The 21,688-nt window shown below is 39.6% G+C and overlaps 1 protein-coding gene across 12 annotated transcripts in view; it reads right to left on the reverse strand.

The window, feature by feature from the left end:
• Positions 1-21,688, reverse strand: part of NLGN4X (neuroligin 4 X-linked) — a 263,339-nt gene that overhangs the window by 157,967 nt on the left and 83,684 nt on the right. For all 12 annotated transcript variants that reach the window (XM_038381605.2, XM_038381553.2, XM_038381560.2 and 9 more), the window contains one exon: positions 15,375-16,169. In XM_038381605.2, coding sequence (XP_038237533.1) covers positions 15,375-15,846 — 472 coding nt within the window. In that variant the 5' untranslated portion in view covers positions 15,847-16,169. The remainder of the gene's footprint in view (positions 1-15,374; positions 16,170-21,688) is intronic.

The raw sequence follows: 21,688 nt of genomic DNA on the forward strand, positions 1-21,688 counted from the left end.
AGGAAACCAAGGGAGGAGAAATAACTTTTGAAGTGTAAGAGAGTGGCCCATTACAGACAGTTGACAAGATGGTGTGAGTAACAGGAGGGAGAAATTAGTATTGGGGAAATTAAATTTAGGTTTGTAATGACCCAACCACTCCCAGTCTTTATTCAGGCCTAATCTGATGGTATCTATTTTACAAATTAACTCCAGTTCTGAAGCAGTTGGAGTCTGTTTTTGAAGTTTTTTTGTTGAAGAATTGCCACTTTGAGGTCTTCCCTCAGCCATTTTAACAGATGTCAGTTGTGATTCAAGTTACAATTGTTGCAATGAATAAAAGAATATGAAAGCTTTGGTTCAAGATTTCCTAGAAGCTGAAGAAAAAATGGGAATGGGAAGTAGATAGATCTATGGAAGATTGATTTTAATTAGCAATGCAGATTCATAAAATCTGATAGACCACTGCACTTATGTAGGCAAAGGGCAGTCAAACCTGATGCCTATTGGGTAGAATTAAGCAGAGATGACATCAGAAGTCACACATCATACTGTTTGTTGTCCCCAAGTCTGTGGAAGTCTCCCTTGAAAAAGTAAGGGGTCAGTTCCCCCTAATTTGGGACTAGCTGAATTGATGGGGGGCCAGGGCACAGATGAACCGAGAAAAGGGAAGGTACATCCTCCTTTGGACGCATAGGAAAACTATATGACAAAAAGCATGAGAGATTATCACTGGAGTAGGAGTTGTACATTTAGTAAAAATCAGAGATTATTATATTTACCATGACTGCTCCCTGATTTTGGATAGACATCCCCCACCTCCTCATCCCACCAAGGGGGCACCATCCACTCACAGCAGCATCCTCCACCCCTGGCACTACAACCTTAACCCCCACTTGGTATCAAGGGGATGCTGGAGGTGGGGAGCAGCAAGGCGACCCTGTCCTGCACTCACTCTGGAGTGGAAGATCCTGTTGCTCCTGTTTCCCATGAAGCTGGGCTTGGTGTCCCACTGCAGGCATTGTGACATGACACATCAGGCCACACCGCTGCTCAGGTTTGCCCCTGCCCCCTCCACATCCCCACCCCAGCCCATGAGAGAAGGTTGGGTGGGTCAAACCTGAGCAGCGTTGTGAGGTTGCACCACCTGTGCTGAAGTTTGTCTGCCCTACCTCAACTTCCTGCTGCCCATGAATGGTGCTGCAACCCCATGTGACAGGCCACAATGCTCAGAACAGTTAGCCCCACCCCTTGGGACAGGAGCTGCCACAGTACCGTGAGTCAGGGACACAGAAAAAAGTCACTGACAAAAGTGAAAATCACCCTATCAAGGCCATTTTTCCCCACTGTGATAAATGTTCAGCACTAATCATAATCAGTGGAACTGGAGTCAGAGGACCCATGTTCTTGGAGGAACTGTTATTGATGGGGCACCGGGGAAACAGGAAATACAGGGAGTTAGGCTGAAAGTAACAAAGCCACATGGATAGAGGAGTCCAGAGACTTTAATAAAATTCCACATGTAAACATAACCTGAACGTTGAAACAGGACTAGCTCAATGTACTCAAAGGCAGTGGTTTCAACCATGGGTATGTGTACTCCGGGGTTACACAGAGGTCTTCCATGGGATGCATCAACTCGCCTAGATATTTGCCTAGTTTTACAACAGGCTACATAAAAAGCACTAGCAAAGTCAGTACAAACTAAAATTCCATACAGACAATGACTTGTTTATACTGCTTTATATACTAGACACTGAAATATAAGTACAATATTTTTATTCCAATTCATTTATTTTATAATTATATGGTAAAAATTAGAAAGTAAGTCATTTTTCAGTAATAGTATGCTGTGACACTGTTGTATTTTATATCTCATTTTGTAAACAAGTAGTTTTTAAGTGAGGTGAAACTTGGGGGTACTCAAGACAAATCAGACTCCTGAAAGAGGTACAGTAGTCTGGAAAGGTTGAGAGACACTGCTCTGATGAATTATTCATGTGTCTCAACAGGCTAGTGCGGGGCTGAGTTACACCCTAGGTTGCTGTGATCTAAATTATTTGCGTAGACAAGTTCTTAGACTGTACCTGTTCTTTGTAATGTAGAATGAGTGCATAATGCAGCCCATAGAGAATGCGACTTGAACTAACCTGAAAAGTACTTCACAAGGTGGGTGAGGTAATATATTTTATTAGATCAACTTCTGTTGGTGAAAGAGGAAAGCTTTTGAGCTTGCACTGAGCTCTTCTTCCAGTCTGGGAAATCTACTCAGAGTGTTTTCCAGACCTGAAGAAGAGCTCTGTGTAAGTTCAAAAGCTTGTCTCTCTTACTAACAGAAGTTGGCCCAATAAAAGATATTACTTCACCCATTTTGTCTCTCTAACATCCTGGGACCAACATGGCTACAACACAAAAAAGTAACAGAAAGTACCAACTGACATTTGTGGTGGTGGATGGTAAGAACCTTAAGAATGCTTTGGGGGAATGTAGCGATACAAGCCAGGATCTTATCAGAGGGCAGTGTCAGAATGTTATAGCTGCGATGCAAAAAGCAAAAGGGAGAGTGTCACAATTCAGGGCAACTGCACCTGTATTCCCCACTTCTGCTTTACCCTGAGCACCATCTCCTGCCTCCTCAGCCATCACCTCTCTTGGGGAGAGACCTGCATCTTTCTATCCCAACTGTGGTTTTTCCAAGCTGCACAGTTGCCTAGCTACACTCTGATGTTTCCAGAAAGCCAAAATGCTTAAACAGGCCAGTGTATGGGCTTTGCTTTCTCTCCAGTGACTATGAACAGCATAATTGCCCACAGTTACAAGTTACCACATGGCTATTTCTAATCAAGCACATTTATTCTTAAAATGAAACCATTACAGAAAAAACATATTAAAAGAATAAAAAACCCTACACACATGCTAATGAACTTACCAGAAGTCACCCATCAGTCTTATGGGGCCCTAGTAGGTCACATCCTTCCAACCTTTCTGCAAGGATTGACCCTTGACACACCTTGGAGGGAAACTCCTATTCATTTTTTGGATCAAAAAGAAGGTTTTGAGTCAGTATAAACTCAATCTATTTATCCAAAAGTCCTTTCTTTGTATGTTGGTTTCTGGAGAATCCAGTTTGAGCTGCTATATGTGAGCCTCCCCAGGAGATGATATTTCTTGAGGGAGGAGGGAAGGTTGGTTACAACTTGGCTGATTTGTCTTTACTACCATCCACTATTTTTAGTAGGAGGAGCTGTGGTTGCCCTCCTCCATGGTGTTGAATCCAATCATACATAAACCATTCATTTCAAACAATGGACCCCAAAGATACTACGTAGGGTTGGAATATCTGTCACATCTCCTCTTTGGAGAGGTTGCATACAATCCCGGTCACAATAATGCATAAACTTAATAGAGTAACAGCTCTCAAAGATACTGCAGGAAATTATCCTTTGTGTCAAAGGGATTCCCATGGAAAATAGAGACCATTTTAAAAGCATATGAGGATGTTTTCAAATGTATCAGGTGACTTAAAGAAAACCTGCAACCAAAAGTAGTACACTGGCGCCTGTATGCTTACAACAAAGAAACGTTCCACTGGCATTACTTAACTCAGTATGCAAGGAGCTCTTAAGTCTGCAAACTGGGTATCATAGCATTTGTAGAGACCAGTATAGGGTAAACAGCATGGTGGTGGTACAGAAGCCCTCAGGAAAATTATGCATCCGCGTTGATCCAAAAAGACACTGAACCAGACTCTAAAAAGATGTCATGATCTACTGCCCACAATCGATGACATCTTGCCAGAACTTTCCAAAGCCAGAACCTTTATGGTCCATGATGTGAAGAATGGGTTTTAGCACATAAGCCTGGATAAGGAATCAAGCATGCTGGCAACTTTTGCAACACCATTTGATCATTACATTTTGTGGTGTATGCCAATGAGCATAAGCCCAGCACTAGAAGTGTACCAGAGAAGACTCATCCAAGCATCAGAAGAACTACAATGGTGAAATTAATTGCAGATGATATCATCGTTTTAGGTGGAGGGCGCAATAATATATAAGCTGAATGAGACCATGAAAGAAAACTTACAAGATTTTCTACAAAACCATACAACTCAGCCCTGAAAAAATGCATCTCAAACAGCATGATGTGACATGGATTGGACATCTGCACCCAACAGAGGGACTGAAAGCAGATCCCAACAACATCTAGGCAGTCAGAGAGGTGCCAGCTCCCATGGATGTGAAAGGGGTATAGCACTTGTTAGGAATGATACAATTCTTGTCCCAGTTCTTCCACACTTGGCTGTAGCAGCAGAACCCATACATCAGCTCACAAAGCAGGATGTTGAGGGGGAGTGGACAAGTCCTCAATGGCAAGCATTTAACTGGCTGAAACAAATTACAATGGATGCCTCTTTCCTGAATACTACCAGCCAGGAAAGCCACTGACATTCCAGTGTGATGCACTGGAGATATGACTGAGTTCCACTCTTCTGCAGGAGCACTTAATCACTTATGCCAGCAGAGTCCTGTCAGAGACAAACAAACAAAAGAAGAACTTCTGGCTCAAGTGTTTGGAGAGTAGTCCATAAGTACATCTATGACCACCCAGTAATAATTCAATGAAACCCCTAGACACAATCATGGTGAAGCCCCTTCTTAGTGCTCCAAAGAGACTGAAGCCCATATTGATGATCCTCCAGTGCTACCAGGTAGAGATCAGATATCATTCAGGACAATTACTGTTGTCAGCTGAAACCCTGAACAGGGCCTATATATCCACCAACAGTGAGCTGGGGGAAGGGAATCAGGACATAGTGTAGTATGATAATGGATTCAATATCCCAATTTCAACAGCAAAGCTGATAGAAATCAAAGAGGCTACAAAAAATGACATCCAACTACAGGCATACAGGAGATCAATACTAACAGGGTGGTGAAAAGACAGAAAACAAGTACCAGTAGGAGCAGAACCATATTTTCAAAGTAAAGATGAACTGACTGTCATATTTTGAGCAGAGAGCTGTTGACCCCAGCTCATTAGGTAACAACACCATGCAAAAAATACATGCCTCACACCTGGGCATTGACAGCTGCCTTAGACGGACTCAAGAGTATGTTTATTAACCAGGAATGAATACACAACTTTGCTCTTTGATAGAAGGGCATGACATCTGCCAGTCATAGGATAATAGCCAGCAGAAAGAGATTCTGTTACCACATAAGCTGCCCACAAACCATTGGAAATGACAGGAACAAACATACTTACATTCAATGAAAAGTAGTACTTGATTACATTAAAATATTATTTATGTTTTTGGGAGGTTGATGCTATGCCTGATAATAGCAGCAAGCCAGTAACTGGCAAAGTGAAGGGCCACTTTGCAAGATATAGCATTCTGGACACTGTATTCACTGAGAACAGACACTATTTTTTTTTGCTTTGGTAAAAATTCAAGGACTTAACATGCAAATAGGAGTTTGACCAACATATCACTTCCCCAACATACTCACAGAGTAATGGTAAGGTGAAATACACTGTGAAAACAGCTAAGAGACTGTCACACAAGGCTGTTTCTTCTCGTTCAGTCCCTTTGTTAGCATTTTTGGCACACAGAATACTCCACCACAGGAGTGTCAAAACAAGATAGAGCAGGCACTGATAGGATGAAAGACCAAAGCCATGGTACCAATCAGGGGAGACCTGTTGCAGCCAGAAGGATAGAGACATTGCCTAAAGGAGATGGCCAACAATCAGAGAAAGCAGACATTAGAGTACAACAAGACAGGCAAGGACCTACTAGCCCCGGAGGCATGCAATCCTGTGAGGATCCAACCATTAGAAGAGATGCCAGAAGGAGTGGTCTGAAGGAGTCATGAGGAATGCAATAGCATCAAGTTATATGAGGTGACTAAGCAAGAGGGACAAGTGATGTGAAGGAGCAGGAGGCACTTTTGAGCTAGGAGACACAACATCAAGAGAGAGTTTACAGAAATACAGAGATAATCACAAAATGGGGAGACAGAACTATCTGAAGGCCAAACCTACAGGGAGGGAGGATATTCCACAGAGTAATAGTTTGCTAGACTTGGAACAAGTGACAAAGAAACAGAGACAGGTGAATCCCAGTGTGGTCCCATGTTGAGGAGACCAAACTACCTCAAAAATTATGCAACCAGATGTGTGTGTGATAAAGACAAGACACCAACTTGGCAGTGTGATAACAAGTGGCCAAAGGGACATGGGATGGGGGGGAGTGTGGGCATCAATTATCTGATTTTAATATTTCGATTAAAATGTTTGTAAAATAGAGATGATGTATCATGATCATTGGAACTAGAGTCAGAGTGCCCATATTCCCTGGAAGGGCAGTTATTGATAGGATACCAGGAAACTTAGGAATGGGTGGAGCAGTCCACAGGGTTTTATTAAAATACCACTTGTTCAACTTAACCTGCATTCAATATCATTCACTGTGAACTAACACTTGCAGCTGTCTATGATCAAATGAGCTACAGCCAGTCTGCAGGTTTGGATAGTGACCTAGACCTGTATTTCTCTTGCATCCTCCTCCAAGTAGCACTGCTACTACTTCTGAGACACCACCACTTAGGCTAACTGAAAGGATCATGTAGCAGCAACATCACATTTTGGGGTTGTCTACATTACCCGCTGGATCGATGGGCAGCGATCAATCCAGTGGGGGTCAATTTATCGCGTCTAGTCTAGACTCAATCATTTCACTTCCGAACACTCTCCCATTGATGCCAGAACTCCATCAGGGTGAGAGGTGCAGGCGGAGTCGATGGGGGAGCGTCAGCTGTCGACTTACCACAGTGAAGACACTACAGTAAGTAGATCTAAGTACATCGACTTCAGCTACATTATTCACGTAGCTGAAGTTGCGTAACTTAGATCTATCCCCCCCCACACCCAGTGTAAACCAGGCCTTAGATAACCATAGTTTATTAGGGATTTCCTCCCCCCACTCTTTTTCAGCAGGATGTAGTGATAGTGAAAATACAATGGAAAGTCTGCCCATATTAGTTAATGCCAGATTCATGGTAAATTTGAGTTGCTGCCAAAGAGAACTCAAGACTTCCCATTGTCACCCTATAATCGATTATAATGGTGCTAGGAATTAATTATTTTGAACCCTCTCTACAAGGCTCTCTCACATATTACATTCCTGAAACGGCCATTTGCCCACAGTCCTACAAACTGCCTGGGGAATTGCAACTCTTAGACTGAAGAACAGTATTTGGAAATCAGCAGCTAAATGTGAGTTCAGCTCTAAGGGTTTGAGAATTTTATTTTATCTAGGTTACAGTCCTGTTCTTTGATGTCAGAAGGTATTTCTGACTGTTAAAAACAAGAATGAAAAATAAGGGCCTGGATTACCTGGCTTTATCCTGCTAGGCTAAAGGTTCATTATGGAAGTCAGCCATATGCCTTCTTCTTTTTCACAGATGCTGCAGTGTTTCTGGATAAGGACCAAGTGATTTATTGGACCCTAATGGTGGGGGGGAAAGGTGACTTCAGGGAACTCATTTTATCATTTACCTTTCACAATGGAAACAAATTTTTAACCCCTCCCTTAAGGTTCCTGCCATTGAGTGTGTTTACTAGGGATTTTATGTTATAAATTCTTTGTTATCACTTTGTATTGTAATTGTTATCTGTTTTTAACTCTTCTCATATTGGAAAGCTGTATAAGTACTTTACCACAGGATATGTCTTATTGTTTTTTCATTTTGTGTGTTATTAATGTATAATGTGAGATGACAAGCTACTTGAGACAGAAGAGAATTATAAACCTTAATTATTTTTTTCCAAAGCAAACCCAGAACTAGAGAGGGTTAGAATGGGTAAGAGGTTAGCAAACAGACAAGCCATTGATAGAATCTGTGACTTAATTTTAGACCTACTATACTATGAATTTTAATCCATGGTATATTTTGTAGGATTTTTATGAAACGTCATGCTAATCCTATATTGCCTGATAGATATATGTAGCCAATTATACCCATTTATGTATGTATACATATATACACACACACACAATTTTCTTTATACTTCAGTTTTTTTTAAACTTAACTACTAAAAACAGTAATAAAACACAAAGGTAAAGATTTAACTGCAGAAAAACATGGAAATTCAAAGTTATGATTCCTATACAAATTATAAAACCAGTGCACATGTGTAAGAAGGTACAAAAGTGAATACCTTTTGAAGACATGAAAAGGTAAACAAATACAAAGAGTCAGGTAAATTGATTCTGAAATTCCTAAGGCTATGCAATTATATATATATACACACCTAAACAATGAGTTTTTTAATCATCATTTTAATATCTGCTTACATCTAAAAGTGGTGAATAAAATAAAAGTGTGCTAAACATGATGGTGAGAATACTTGACAGACGAAAATATGTAGCTATTCAAACATGAAACTATGTATAGGCTATGAGTATTTGTATTAACTCTTAATTTGGAAGAAGAAAGGCTGCTATAGTCATCTAATTATACTTCAACTTCCCAGTTCAAATAAAGGTCTGTAATTCTGATCTCAGATCTGCACATACATGTTACCAAAACATGAAGTACCATAGTATTATTCCATAGCACTGTATAAAACTAGGGCTACTATCCTTGAAAAGGTATACATGTTCCAGTGCTCCCAGACCCTGAAAAAGAGTCATGTGAGAGACTTTAATATTGTATACTTACATCCATGTCACTATTTTTCAAGTTTCAGAGCAGCAGCTGTATCAGTCTGTATTCACAAAAAAGAAAAGGAGTACTTGTGGCAACTTAGAGACTAACAAATTTATTTGAGCATAAGCTTTCATGAGCTACAGCTCACTTCATCGGATGCATCGAGCTGTAGCTCATGAAACCTTATGCTCAAATAAATTTGTTAGTCTCTAAGGTACCACAAGTACTCCTTTTCTTTCTATAGTCATATCCAGAGCACCCAAATGCAAGGAGCAGTTTTTGAATGTTATAATTCTTGACGTCTGATTTGTGTCCATTTATTCTTTTATGTAGAGACTGTCCAGTTTGACCAATGTACAAGGCAGAGGGGCATTGCTGCCACATGATGGCATATATCACATTGGTAGATGTGCAGGTGAACGAGCCTCTGATAGTGTGGCTGATGTGATTAGGCCCTATGATGGTGTCCCCTGAATAGATATGTGGACAGAGTTGGCAACGGGGTTTGTTGCAAGGATAGGTTCCTGGGTTAGTGGTTCTGTCGTGTGGTGTGTGGTTGCTGGTGAGTATTTGCTTCAGGTTGGGGGGCTGTCTGTAAGCAAGGACTGGCCTGTCTCCCAAGATCTGTGAGAGTGATGGGTCATCCTTCAGGATAGGTGGTAGATCCTTGATGATGAATTGGAGAGGTTTTAGTTGGGGGCTGAAGGTGATGGCTAGTGGCGTTCTGTTATTTTCTTTGTTGGGTCTGTCCTGTAGTAGGTGACTTCTGGGTACTCTTCTGGCTCTGTCAATCTGTTTCTTCACTTCAGCAGGTGAAGGAAGTGGTGGCCAGCACATCCCTCGGCTCTCGTCGCTTTCCACAGCCCCCATTGGCCTGGAAGAGCAAGCCGCGGCCAGTGGGAGCTGCGATCGGCTGAACCTGCGGACACTGCAGATAAACAAACTGTCCCAGACTGCCAGCAGATTTCCCTGACGGGCTGCATGCCAAAGGTTGCCGCACCCTGAACTGCTATAAACCCCAGATCCTTTTCAGCAGCACTAACACTTAGACAGTTATTCCCAATTTTGCCTATCCCTGTAGTAGATCATAAATTGAATATAAATCAACAATATGATACAGCTGCAAAAAAGACTAATATTCTGAGGTCTATTAACAGGACTGTCATATGTAAGACACGGAAGCTAACTGTCCCACTCTACTTGGCACTGGTGAGGTCTCAACTGGAGTACTGTATCCAATTCTAGGTGCTCCATTGTTCTCCATGTCTACTGAAGATAGGACAAAAGAAGCAATGGGCTAAATCTGCAGCAAGGACAATTTAGGTTAGATATTAGAAATACTGTTCTAACCATAATGATAGTTAAGATCTGGAATAGGCTTCTGTGATGTGTTGTTCACATCACACCACCCTGAAGGTGTTAAGGTAACTCAGAAGGGCTAATTAACCATTAGGCTACACCTGGGAGGAAACTTAGGCTTCACTAACAAACACTAATTGAAGATGAAGCCCATGTGGGCAGGACTAGATTAGGGCTTGTATAAACCCAGGAAGTGAGAGCAGAAGGTGCTGCAGTGTGGAAGTCTATAGTCACTTTCTGGTCTTAGTGAGGTGAGAAGGTAGAAACCCGGGGGGAGCAAAAGCCCTGGAATGCTAACTTGGAGGGAAGGGTTTACCCAGAGGTGTGGTGGTGAAGGGAGCCTGCAGAACGTGGAGTAGGAAAAAGCCCAGGAAAAGAGCAGTAAGAGTTGAGACAGTGCAAACCTTGGCTGCTGATTGTAGGATCCCTGGGCTGGGACCCAAAGTAGCAGGTGGGCCCAACCTCTCGTATCAGGCACTGGGAAAGTGGAACAGTTTGGAAGCAGAAGACTGCCTGGAATGGTATCCTCACAGTGAGTCCAGCAAGACATTGTTACCTCAGAAGGGGAACACAGTGGCCGCAAAGCCAAGCCATGAAGAGGAAACTGCAACTCCTGGAGGGCAAGAGGGGCCATGACATGACTGAGCAGAGCTGATCCCCCAACACAGCCAGGAGGGGATGCTCCAATAGTGAATGAACCTTTCAAGGGGGGGCTGTGGAATCCTGATCATCAGAGGTTTTTAAGAACAGGTTACACATATATCTGTTAGGGATAGCTTAAGTTTACTTAGTCCTGCCTCAATGCAGGGGGCTGAACTTGATGACTTCTTGAGGCCCCTTCCAGCCTTACACTTTTTGATTAGATGATTTTCACACCCCAAAGATGTTAAGTACTTTTATAATTAATCCCTGACAAACATTTAGCTGTTTAGTAGTTTAACACATTTTGAAAACTCAGTTTGTTCACCATACAACACATAATTTTGAGTGTATGCTGGTAGTTTTGACCATACACAGAATAAAAATGTGACTCCCCGCCCCACACTTTTTTTGGTCTGAAGAAAGCAGTATTAAACCACAATGAAAGATCTGCTGATGTTGCTTAAATAATGTTTTAATCTGACCTTGAAATAATGCAGTTTTTATGGTTCACTTGCAAGAAACCAAACTTGTTGGTAGGTTTTGTTTTGTTTCAGTAGTTATGATAGCAGGCTGTAATCCCCTTTACAGCATGCACAGATTCAAATGATGAAGGCTATGGATTAAGCACAGCCAATTAACAGTCTGTGTCCTCTACAATCTAGCACTCCCACTGTAGCTAAACCCATATTCAGACTGAAGTTATAATAAACAGACTGTCCTCAATATAATTTCCCTAGCTGACTCCTCAAAACTGTCATTCATGTATTCTTGCAGAAAATTACAGGTTCTAGTAATCAGAGAAGAGCCAAATATTTCTATGTTTACATTATACATGTGTTTTTGAGTATTCAGAAGCTGAAGTGAGATACCTACAGCTGCTGCCTAGGTAGAAATTTGAGATAAAAAGCTAACTTTTAATGCAAAATATATAGCTATCTTTTGAATTGAATCATTTTAAATAGCATAAGTAGATTTGGCATTCAAACCACTATTAGAAAGAAAAGCATTTTACTACTGACATCTATGTTTAACCTACCATCCATCAGTATTGTTAAAATCACCACACTGTTAGTATTCAGATCCATCATGAAGATACAGAACTGTAATGATACTCTTCCTCTCTTCTTTTCTTCAAATGATGGGCAACAAAATCCAAGAGAATGTCCCCAAATCTTGCAGTCTCTAATTTAGGCATTACTGTTATGAATGAGTCAGTACTCATTAAAGGGCCTCTGCACACACAAAAAATGTCTGCATGGACAGATTTCAGAAATAGTCTGCTAGATATTTCTGTTTGATTTGATTCCTACAGGCTACTCTTCTCTTGAGGAAAAAGTGTATTATTTTCGGTTGTGGGAGAAGGGGAATAAAAATTAATCTTTAAGAATTAAACTGTTTGGAATGTTTCTAGAAAGACAATTTCAATTTAGAGAGGATTTTCCATTGCTATTCTGCCTGCTATTTTCAGAAACATTAAAAATATAGTATCCTGTGATTAGTAATAAATTGTAAATTCATTCTCTCTGGCAAGATTTAAATTCAATGCTATAGTTAAAAACCAATAAATTGTAATTGAGCTTTTTAAATTATTTACCTAGCTACACTGCCTACCTTTTAACTTCTAGAGACTTTATACATTTTGATTTATTGAATCTCTTAAACATTTCAGCAAAAGTTATTCAAATTAATTTATTATTAATGAATAATAATATCTGTCCAGTTCATGGGCCTGATTCTGGGCTCACTCATTTTACATTGGTGTAATTATACTGAATTCAGTTGGGTTAGTCCTATTTTACATTAATATAGATGAGAGCAAACCACAACCAAGCCTCGTAAGCTTTGCAGTTCTTCATTTCAAATGCATAATCAGAGTAGAGATTGCTGCGTTTGCTGAATCAATCTACACAAGAAGTAAATGATAGCACATGCAATGTAGGCAAATTGCAAAACTGAGCTGCATTTTGATTAGCAACTAGTGTTGGGTTTGAAGGAGACGGAACATCACACGTGACCACAGTTCATGCATTATAGAAGCACAGCAGTTTCTTTTCACTGAAATTGTCAAAAAGAGAGACACAAAATGATTCAGATATGTTTCAGTCTCAGAGCATTAATTGAGTTTAGATGAGTCTGTCCATCTTTTCTCACATACACCAAAAGTCTCAGGGAACTTGTAAAGAAATCTGTACTTGAGAAAGGATTGAAAATGTGAATTTAACTCAATCGTTCATTTTCAGACCTCTACTTCAAAAATTAATTTCATAGTCTGTCTCCATAACAACATAGCTTTTTTCTGTCAGCTAAGATTCATATAATGAAGTATAATGTGTTTAATCAGATTCTATGGACTACAACTTAAAGCAATTTACCTTTAGTATGATTTGGTGACAGGCTAGCTTAGAAGATAGGTCAGTTCATTTTAATCATGTTTATGAGCAGTCAGTTGCATATTTACTAAGTGAAAAACATTGAGTTAGATTTAACTAGTGATCATTAAGATAAATGGTACACATTTTTTAAAAAAAATGCTTTTATTCATTTTGGAATATCTGACTCTCCTCACAAGCTTACTGAAAATACCTGTCATGATGAACTTGAATAAGCTCACATACAACTCACAGATAGCAACAAAGATGTATCAGATGCTGCCTACTCACTGTCTCCGTATGGTGGCATTTTTGGTGGGAGGGAAGGTTTGGACTCCTAATAGCCATCCTTCTTAGCACTGGAGTCAAGTTCCAATCTTTGTATAAAAATGCCATTTTCCCCCACAGAATTAAATGGGCATAAAAACTAACCATTAATAAACTGCTACAAAATGACATTTGGGGGTTCTTCCACTTTATGAGGTAACAACAATATACTTGGTTTAAAACCTTGCAAGATCAGAGACTGAGTAGTTTATTAGTCCAGGGTTTGATTAGGATATAGGGGGCATGCTCGATTTTATTATTATTTATTATATAGACATTTGAATTAAATATTCAAATTTTAAAAGAGAAGAATTCAATAATATGATATGCCAGACTGCTGAAAGGTAAACAGGCTTAATCAAAAGCAAATCTATTGTTGACCTTTGTTTTCACACTTCCAATCTTTTCTCCTGGTTCCTTCACATGAGCAAAATTTCTCTCACCAGAATAACTGCAATAACATATTTGCCTATATTGTGCTTTAAAATGAGATTGGGACAGAAGGACTGGGGGGGTTCTTCCAGTATGAACAAATAAACCTTGTCTTACAGTCCTGACTTACAGAGTTGTCCTACTGACTAATTAAAAGCTGCAGGATAAAACCCACAAAATAAACAAATACATGAGAGTTATTCTGAAGACCAAGACCCATCTGGACATCTAGGAATAAGGAGAGGGGTTTGGATGAAGGAGGGAAATAAGAAGAAATGTTCAGCTCCTTGCAGAAAACATGCCTTTTCTTTTAAGACATTTTCCCTTTCAGTAATGCAACTGTTTTTGCCTTTCACTAGTCCAGCACTGCCCCCCCCCCCGTATCTTATGCATTTTTTTAGTATTCTGCTTCAGCTGAAGGGAGTGGGAAACTAAGGCAGTATGTTTATTGTTGGCAAACAGTCTGGAAAATTCTAAGTACAGAAGCCAATCAGAGCAGAGGGATTATGGTAGACAGAGTACCAAGATTTGCATGTTCAGAGTACGCTTACTAAGAAAAAACAATACCATGATTATGCAAATCAAACCCCCCACAAATAGATAAAAGGATTTGCATATCTGGGGGAAATCTGTACAGTTAATCATCTGTAAGTAACTGCAGTGGATGAAACAATTGGCTTTACCAGAATATTAATTATCATTCCCTTGCAATTATTCCTTATCCTGTAATACTGAACAAACATTAGTCAGTTGGTGTTTGGTCAAAAGAAGCCTTGTCTTCAATGGGACTTGCTGTCACTCAACACTTCTCAAGAAACATTCTGTGCACCTCACAAAAACAGCGAGAATAAGGAGGTTCACAAAATTGTGTTACCAAATCAAACATTTGTTATATTGATGACTGGTGTAGAGTAATAATCTCAGAGTTTTTTGTTCAAGAGTAGATGAGGGTAAAAAGAGCATTTTCATAGGATGTTCTTGCATAATATATCCAGTGTTTGCTCCATTTTACATTTAGTGAATGAATGATATATAACATGCCTAAAAAATGCTAAACAGTCACAGAGTCTTCAAGTTGCAGAATTTGAGCAATCCTTTGCTGATTAAAATCAAACAAATTTAAATGTAATTTCAAAAGGTATTATAATAAACCAAAGAGAAAGGGAAATTTCTATAAACAAATTGTTTTCCTTAAAAAATACTTTGTAGTAGTATTTGTATACTTCAGTTGCGTGCTAAAATTATATTGTTTCTAGAGGATTGTTTTATTTGTTTGCCATAACCTTTGGGATTGTGACCCATTTGTACACTGGCCAATGCCTGCAAATAAAACTGCAATTTGGTGACACAAAGATCTATAAAAATGAATTCATACAAGCATGCTTAATTGCTATAACATTTGCATCTAATGAATATAAAGAGAAACAGTTCAGTTAAATAGATAACATAGAGGAAGTAGAATGAAGCAGTGTATAAAGCCAGTATTGAAGCTACTCATCATTTGCACAAATAGCAGTAGGGTTGGTTTGTGGTTGAATAAAATACTTACCATCCTCAGTGGGCACATAGATATTCAAATAAAGGCAATCTTCATTTTGATCTTGCACGTATGTCACAACGGTATCCAAATTGGCAGTAAACCAGACTGGCAGCATGTCGTTGAGCAGTGACCTCTCATCCAGGTACTGTGGGCAGACGGCAGCAAACTGTGTGGCATTCCGAATGCCAGTCCATGAGGAGGGAGGTTCTGGGGGCTGGAATCGCCTCTCCCCAGTTGGAGGGGAAGCATAAGGAACTCCCAGGTACTGCTCCACTGGGCCGAGGATCTCATTGGGCAAAGGTGTTCTTAGGCCACGTATTTTGCCATAATTTGTGGTAACAACAGGGTATTGTGCTTGGCCATCAATGAGGGTAAATCTTAGAGCTAATGCAGTTATCCACAAAAGGAAGTTAGAATTCAACATGACACAGACTGGGGTGAAGATCAAAGGCAGCCATAGGAGTCCCATTGGCCTTGACATTGTTTATATCAACATCAGCAGGGCTCTGTCTTCCACAGCCAGGGAGACAAAGGGAGATGAAGTGAAAGGCAACACGTAATATTTTCAGGTAGTGAAAAACTAAGGATGAGTGTGGTTGGTGCCTCAGTTGATTGACCATAGACAGATTCCAACGTCAGGATAACCAAGGGAGTCGTCGTCCCTAAGACCCATCCCCAATCTCGAATGCTGGTTTAATCCTGGTGGTACTTCCCAGCAGGCCAAGAAGGAGAACGTGGTCAGCAGTCACTCTGCTTCATTGGCACAATGATTCCTTCCAATAGATTCCAGCCAGATCAATCAGCCTATAGCCAAGAAGAAGCAGACAATTTAAATTAATACATTTATTAACATTGATCAAAACTGCAATATTTTTTTACACTTATACAGTGTCTTTCATACAGGGTTTCCATGTGTTTCATGAATTTTAGTCACTTCTATGAGAGGAGTATTACAGTAAATCCCTTCTAAAGATGAAGGTAAAGAGGCTTGCCCACTGTTACAGAGCAAATCAGTAGCAGGACTGAGAAATAAATCCAGCTTTCCCAATTTCCAGTCTCTTGTACCTGTCACAGATTCTCAGCCCCCATTAAATCCAAACATGCCTTGACTGTTTCATCAAGGTTACCTTCCATGCACGTGCCAGTTCTGCAACATTTGCTAGCCTAGACAAACTGGAAAATGTGCATCCCTTTGCACTTCCACTCAAATAATGCATATTTACTAAACATTTCACTGCACTAGATAATCTCCTTCTTCTTTCCATGTTATGGTGATTAAATGTGATTACTTATTATTACCACAAGGATGAAACAAAGGAATATAAAGAAATAAGGTATACCTGTAATTTTTATTTATAAGGATAAACAAAATTGTTGACAACACAAATTTATCTTCCCCAGACATATTAAAAGAACAGCTGACATACAGAAAGGGAATACGACAGAGTTCAGGCAGTATATGACTTGAGTTTCAGTAGGTCAACATATTGTTTTTTAAAATGTAATATAAAGGTTTTAAAATTATTATTTATATCCCATTTCTCTGAAACATAAGCAGCACTATACAGAAGAAAGCTGAGAACCTAGATGCTTGATTCTGCTCTTACACTGGCTTTTCTACTAGTGCAACTCCATTAGCTCCATTGGAGTTACTCTTGAGTTGCACTGATGGATCAGAACCAGGTGCTGGATCATAAGAGCATAAGAACTGCCATACTGGATCAGACCAATGGTCCATCTAGCTCAGTATCCTGTCTCCAATAGTGGCCAGTACCAGAGTTTCATGGGAAGTGTACAAAACAGGGCAATTATAAAGTGATCCATCCCCTGTTGTCCAGTTTCAGCTTGTGGTAGTCAGAGGTTTAGGGACAACCAGAGCATGGGGTTCTGTCCCTGACCATCTTGGAAAATAGCCATTAATGAACCTATCCTCCATGAACGTATCTAATTCTTTTTTGAGCCCAGTTATACTTTTGTGCTTCACAACATCCTCTGGCAATAAATTCCACAGATTAACTCTGTGTTGTGTGAAGAAAAATTTCCTTATTGTTTGTTTTGAACTTGCTGCTATTGATTTCATTGGGTGAACCCTTGTTTTTGTATTGTGGGAAAAGGTATATAACACTTCTCTATTCACCTTTTACACACCATTCATGATTTAACAAACCTCTATCACATCACCCTTAATCATTTCTTTTCTAAGATGAACAGTCCTAATCTTTTTTTACTCTCTCCTCATATGGAAGCCATTTCATAACCTTGATCATCATTTGTTGCCCTTCATCTTTATAAGTGATGATTACTAGTTACGTCAAGATAAGAAAGAAAGAAATACAAAGAAACAGGGCACATCTGCATAGTATATAATAATTGTATTTATCTTTAATGAAAAGGTAGTTTCCAAATATATATGCAAACAATTGCTGAGATGAAAGAAACTCATACAACATATTTGAGGGGGGTTTTTCAGAAGATGTTCCCTTCCAGTGTTACAGAGCTATATAGCTATTAACATTGATTGTAAATCAGCAACAATTAAAGAGCTATCAGTGTAACTGCCTTTGCATAAAGCAAGAATTCTGAAAGGAATCTCATCTTTTCTTTAGAATATCCATCTTTAATGAAGGGTAGGGGGGAACCCACCAGATTAAGAGGCAACCATGAACAATTTGCAGTACAAAAATCTGAGAAGTCGCTGAACCCCCGGTACAAGATATGTTCAAGACACAGTTGTTGCCAGAGGGCTTGCAATCTGAACATGCCTTTTCTAAACATTTTTAGAAAGAAGAATCAATGACAGCCCTAAGCAAGAGCCTAACCAGAAATTCCTATACCTATGTACTCTCTCCCTCCCTGTTCTGCTGTTGAGTGGCTTTCTCTTTGTAACAGTGTGCAACAGCAGTTCCTGTGGATACCTACTATTGCTCCCTCACTCTCTCTTAGCCTATTAATTTCACAGCCCATGCAGCAGGCAGAAGAGCTATCATCCATAGTCTACTGCAGTTTGATGCTACATTCAGAGAGCAGCAGCAGCTCCTCTTGCCTAGGCCCCGCACTGGGAAGGTCACTGGCATAGTTACAAGAACAAGAAGGGGGACTTGCAAGTGGGGAGAAATAGTAACAATGGGGATACTGAAGGATGGAAAAGTGAAAAAGACTTGGGTGGTAACAAATGGACAGACAGGAAATCAGAGTTGGGGTGGGGACAGAGACAGTATGAGGGGCAGAGAGAAAGACAAAATAAAACAAGAAAAGTAAGTCGGGGTCATAATGAACAAGAGGAAGGGAAACAATGCTGTGGAAAGAAATAGAACTAACAGACAACTTTAAAAATAATGGGGCAAGATCCTCAGCTGCTGCAAATCAACGTAGAGATACTGAAATCAATCTATACCAGTTGAATAGCTGGCCTAGTAAATAACTATATATCAATTTTCTTCTCAGACCTGGAGGCAGGAGCACCAAAGGATTCCTTGCCTATGGCAGCAAAGCATCTAAAAGTGGTTCTGGATGTTCTGAAACCATAAACAGAAGCTTTTCCCACCTCCCTTCTGTTTTGTTTTTCCTTTTGAGTAGACGATAGGAGTAAGTATACAATGCATGTTTCTGCTATGCAAAAGCTTAGAGTTTAGAGTCCAATTGTATACATACATGTGTGTGATAGCTACTATCTTGGTCAACACACTGGATATTGAATAGGGGAACTCCAGAGCTGAAAGCATAAGCTTCTACAACTAGAGCTAAAGAACCAGGCCCTGAACCTACGGCTATAACAGATCCACATCCTCTATGGAATGGGCAAAAAGTTGGACAAGCTACACATAGAGACCACTGTGTTACAGATATAGACCACATAAAAACAATTATAAGAATTGACACAGTAAACCCACTATATATCTTGCATGCTGTAGTTGTTAAGCATTAGCTTTATAACCTTACTAAAACTGCAATAGAAGCAGAAATATTTTTTTACTACGACTATCACATGCAACTCTACCTAAGTTTAACCCCACCCCGCACAAATGATGGTTTATTAATGACTTGTTATGCTATATTTAAATATTAAGAACCTTTTGAAGAAGAAGCCTACTTAAAATATGTTCAGGATAGTTTTATTATATTAAATGAAGGGGGTAAATCCCACACTTTTCAATGTCTGATATTCTGGATTTCACTGTTATAAGAAATACTGATTTGGAAGCCTGATCTGCTAGTAATTAAACTATTTTCTTCATCAAATATAACATCTTTCTTTTTTATGTTATTTAAACTGTAGAATGTTTTTCAAAAAGAGTATAAAATGATCACCCTCCAACATACACAGGAAAACATGCATGCTAGTTATATTATATGCATGTAATAAATGTATACATTTACACTTTTAAAGAACCTAGGAGATCTGAATAAAATGAGTGAGAATTGCAAGCTGTATTTATCTTATTCAATGCAAAACTGCACCTGGGGGTAAAAGGCTTTCTTTTTATCTGGGATAAAATTATTTTAGATATTTTACCATAGGACAAATCAATCAGAGTAACGTCTATAAGCATGGGGTTGACTGTTTCATATGTCTGCCTGCATACATACAATTTAAGGAAAGAAAAGAATATGTAATTATTTCGTATTACTCTTCTTAATTATTTGCATGGGGTAGGTCCTTTGAGCCACAGATATGGACCAGACCCAGGCAAGGCATTACAGACAAACAGAAGAAAACAAACAAACACACAAAAAAACAACACCCTGCCTCAAAGAGCAGCAATGGCAGTGGATCCCCTTTCATCCCCTTTTAATGAATCTGTAAACTCAGGAGTAGTACTGAATGATTGGAGAATTGCTAATATAGTTCCTATTTTTAAGAAAGGAAAAAAAAGTGATTCAGGTAACTACAGGCCAGTTAGTTTGACATCTGTAGTATGCAAGGTCCTGGAAAAAAATTTGAAGGAGAAATTAGTTAAGGACATTGAAGTCAATGGTAAATGGGACAAAATACAACATGGTTTTACAAAAGGTAGATCATGCCAAACCAACCTAATCTCCTTTTTTGAAAAAGTAACAGATTTTTTAGATAAAGGAAATGCAGTGGATCTAATTTACCTAGATTTCAGTAAGGCATTTGATACTGTGCCACATGGGGAATTATTAGTTAAATTGGAGAAGATGGGGATCAATATGAACATCAAAAGGTGGATAAGGAATTGGTTAAAGGGGAGACTGCAACGGGTCCTACTGAAAGGCGAACTGTCAGGCTGGAGGGAGGTTACCAGTGGAGTTCCTCAGGGATCAGCTTTGGGACCAATCTTATTTAATCTTTTTATTACTGACCTTGGCACAAAAAGTGGGAGTGTGCTAATAAAGTTTGCAGATGATACAAAGCTGGAAGGTATTGCCAATTCAGAGAAGGATCGGGATATTATACAGGAGGATCTAGATGACCTTGTAAACTGGAGTAATAGTAATAGGATGAAATTTAATAGTGAGAAGTATAAGGTTATGCATTTAGGGATTAATAACAAGAATTTTAGTTATAAGTTGGGGACACATCAATTAGAAGTAACGGAGGAGGAGAAGGACCTTGGAGTATAGGTTGATCATAGGATGACTATGAGCTGCCAATGTGATATGGCTGTGAAAAAAGCTAATGCGGTTTTGGGATGCATCAGGAGAGGCATTTCCAGTAGGGATAAGGAGGTTTTAGTACCATTATACAAGGCACTGGTGAGACCTCACCTAGAATACTGTGTGCAGTTCTGGTCTCCCATGTTTAAAAAGGATGAATTCAAACTGGAGCAGGTACAGAGAAGGGCTACTAGGATGATCCGAGGAATGGAAAACTTGTCTTATGAAAGGAGACTTAAGGAGCTTGGCTTGTTTAGCCTAACTAATAGAAGGTTGAGGGGAGATATGATTGCTCTCTATAAATATATCAGAGGGATAAATACAGGAGAGGGAGAGGAATTATTTAAGCTCAGCACCAATGTGGACACAAGAACAAATGGGTATAAACTGGCCACCAGGAAGTTTAGACTTGAAATTAGACAAAGGTTTCTAACCATCAGAGGAGTGAAGTTTTGGAATAGCCTTTCAAGGGAAGCAGTGGGGGCAAAAGATCTATCTGGTTTTAAGATCTACTCGATAAGTTTATGGAGGAGATGGTATGATGGGATAATGGGATTTTGGTAAGTAATTGATCTTTAAATATTCAGGGTAAATGGGACTAATCCCCTGAGATGGGATATTAGATGGATGGGATCTGAGTTACCCAGGAAAGAATTTTCTGTAGTATCTGGCTGGTGAATCTTGCCCATATGCTCAGGGTTTAG

The sequence above is a fragment of the Dermochelys coriacea genome, chromosome 1 (genome assembly GCF_009764565.3).
Source record: "Dermochelys coriacea isolate rDerCor1 chromosome 1, rDerCor1.pri.v4, whole genome shotgun sequence".
NCBI classification, from domain to species: domain Eukaryota; kingdom Metazoa; phylum Chordata; order Testudines; family Dermochelyidae; genus Dermochelys; species Dermochelys coriacea.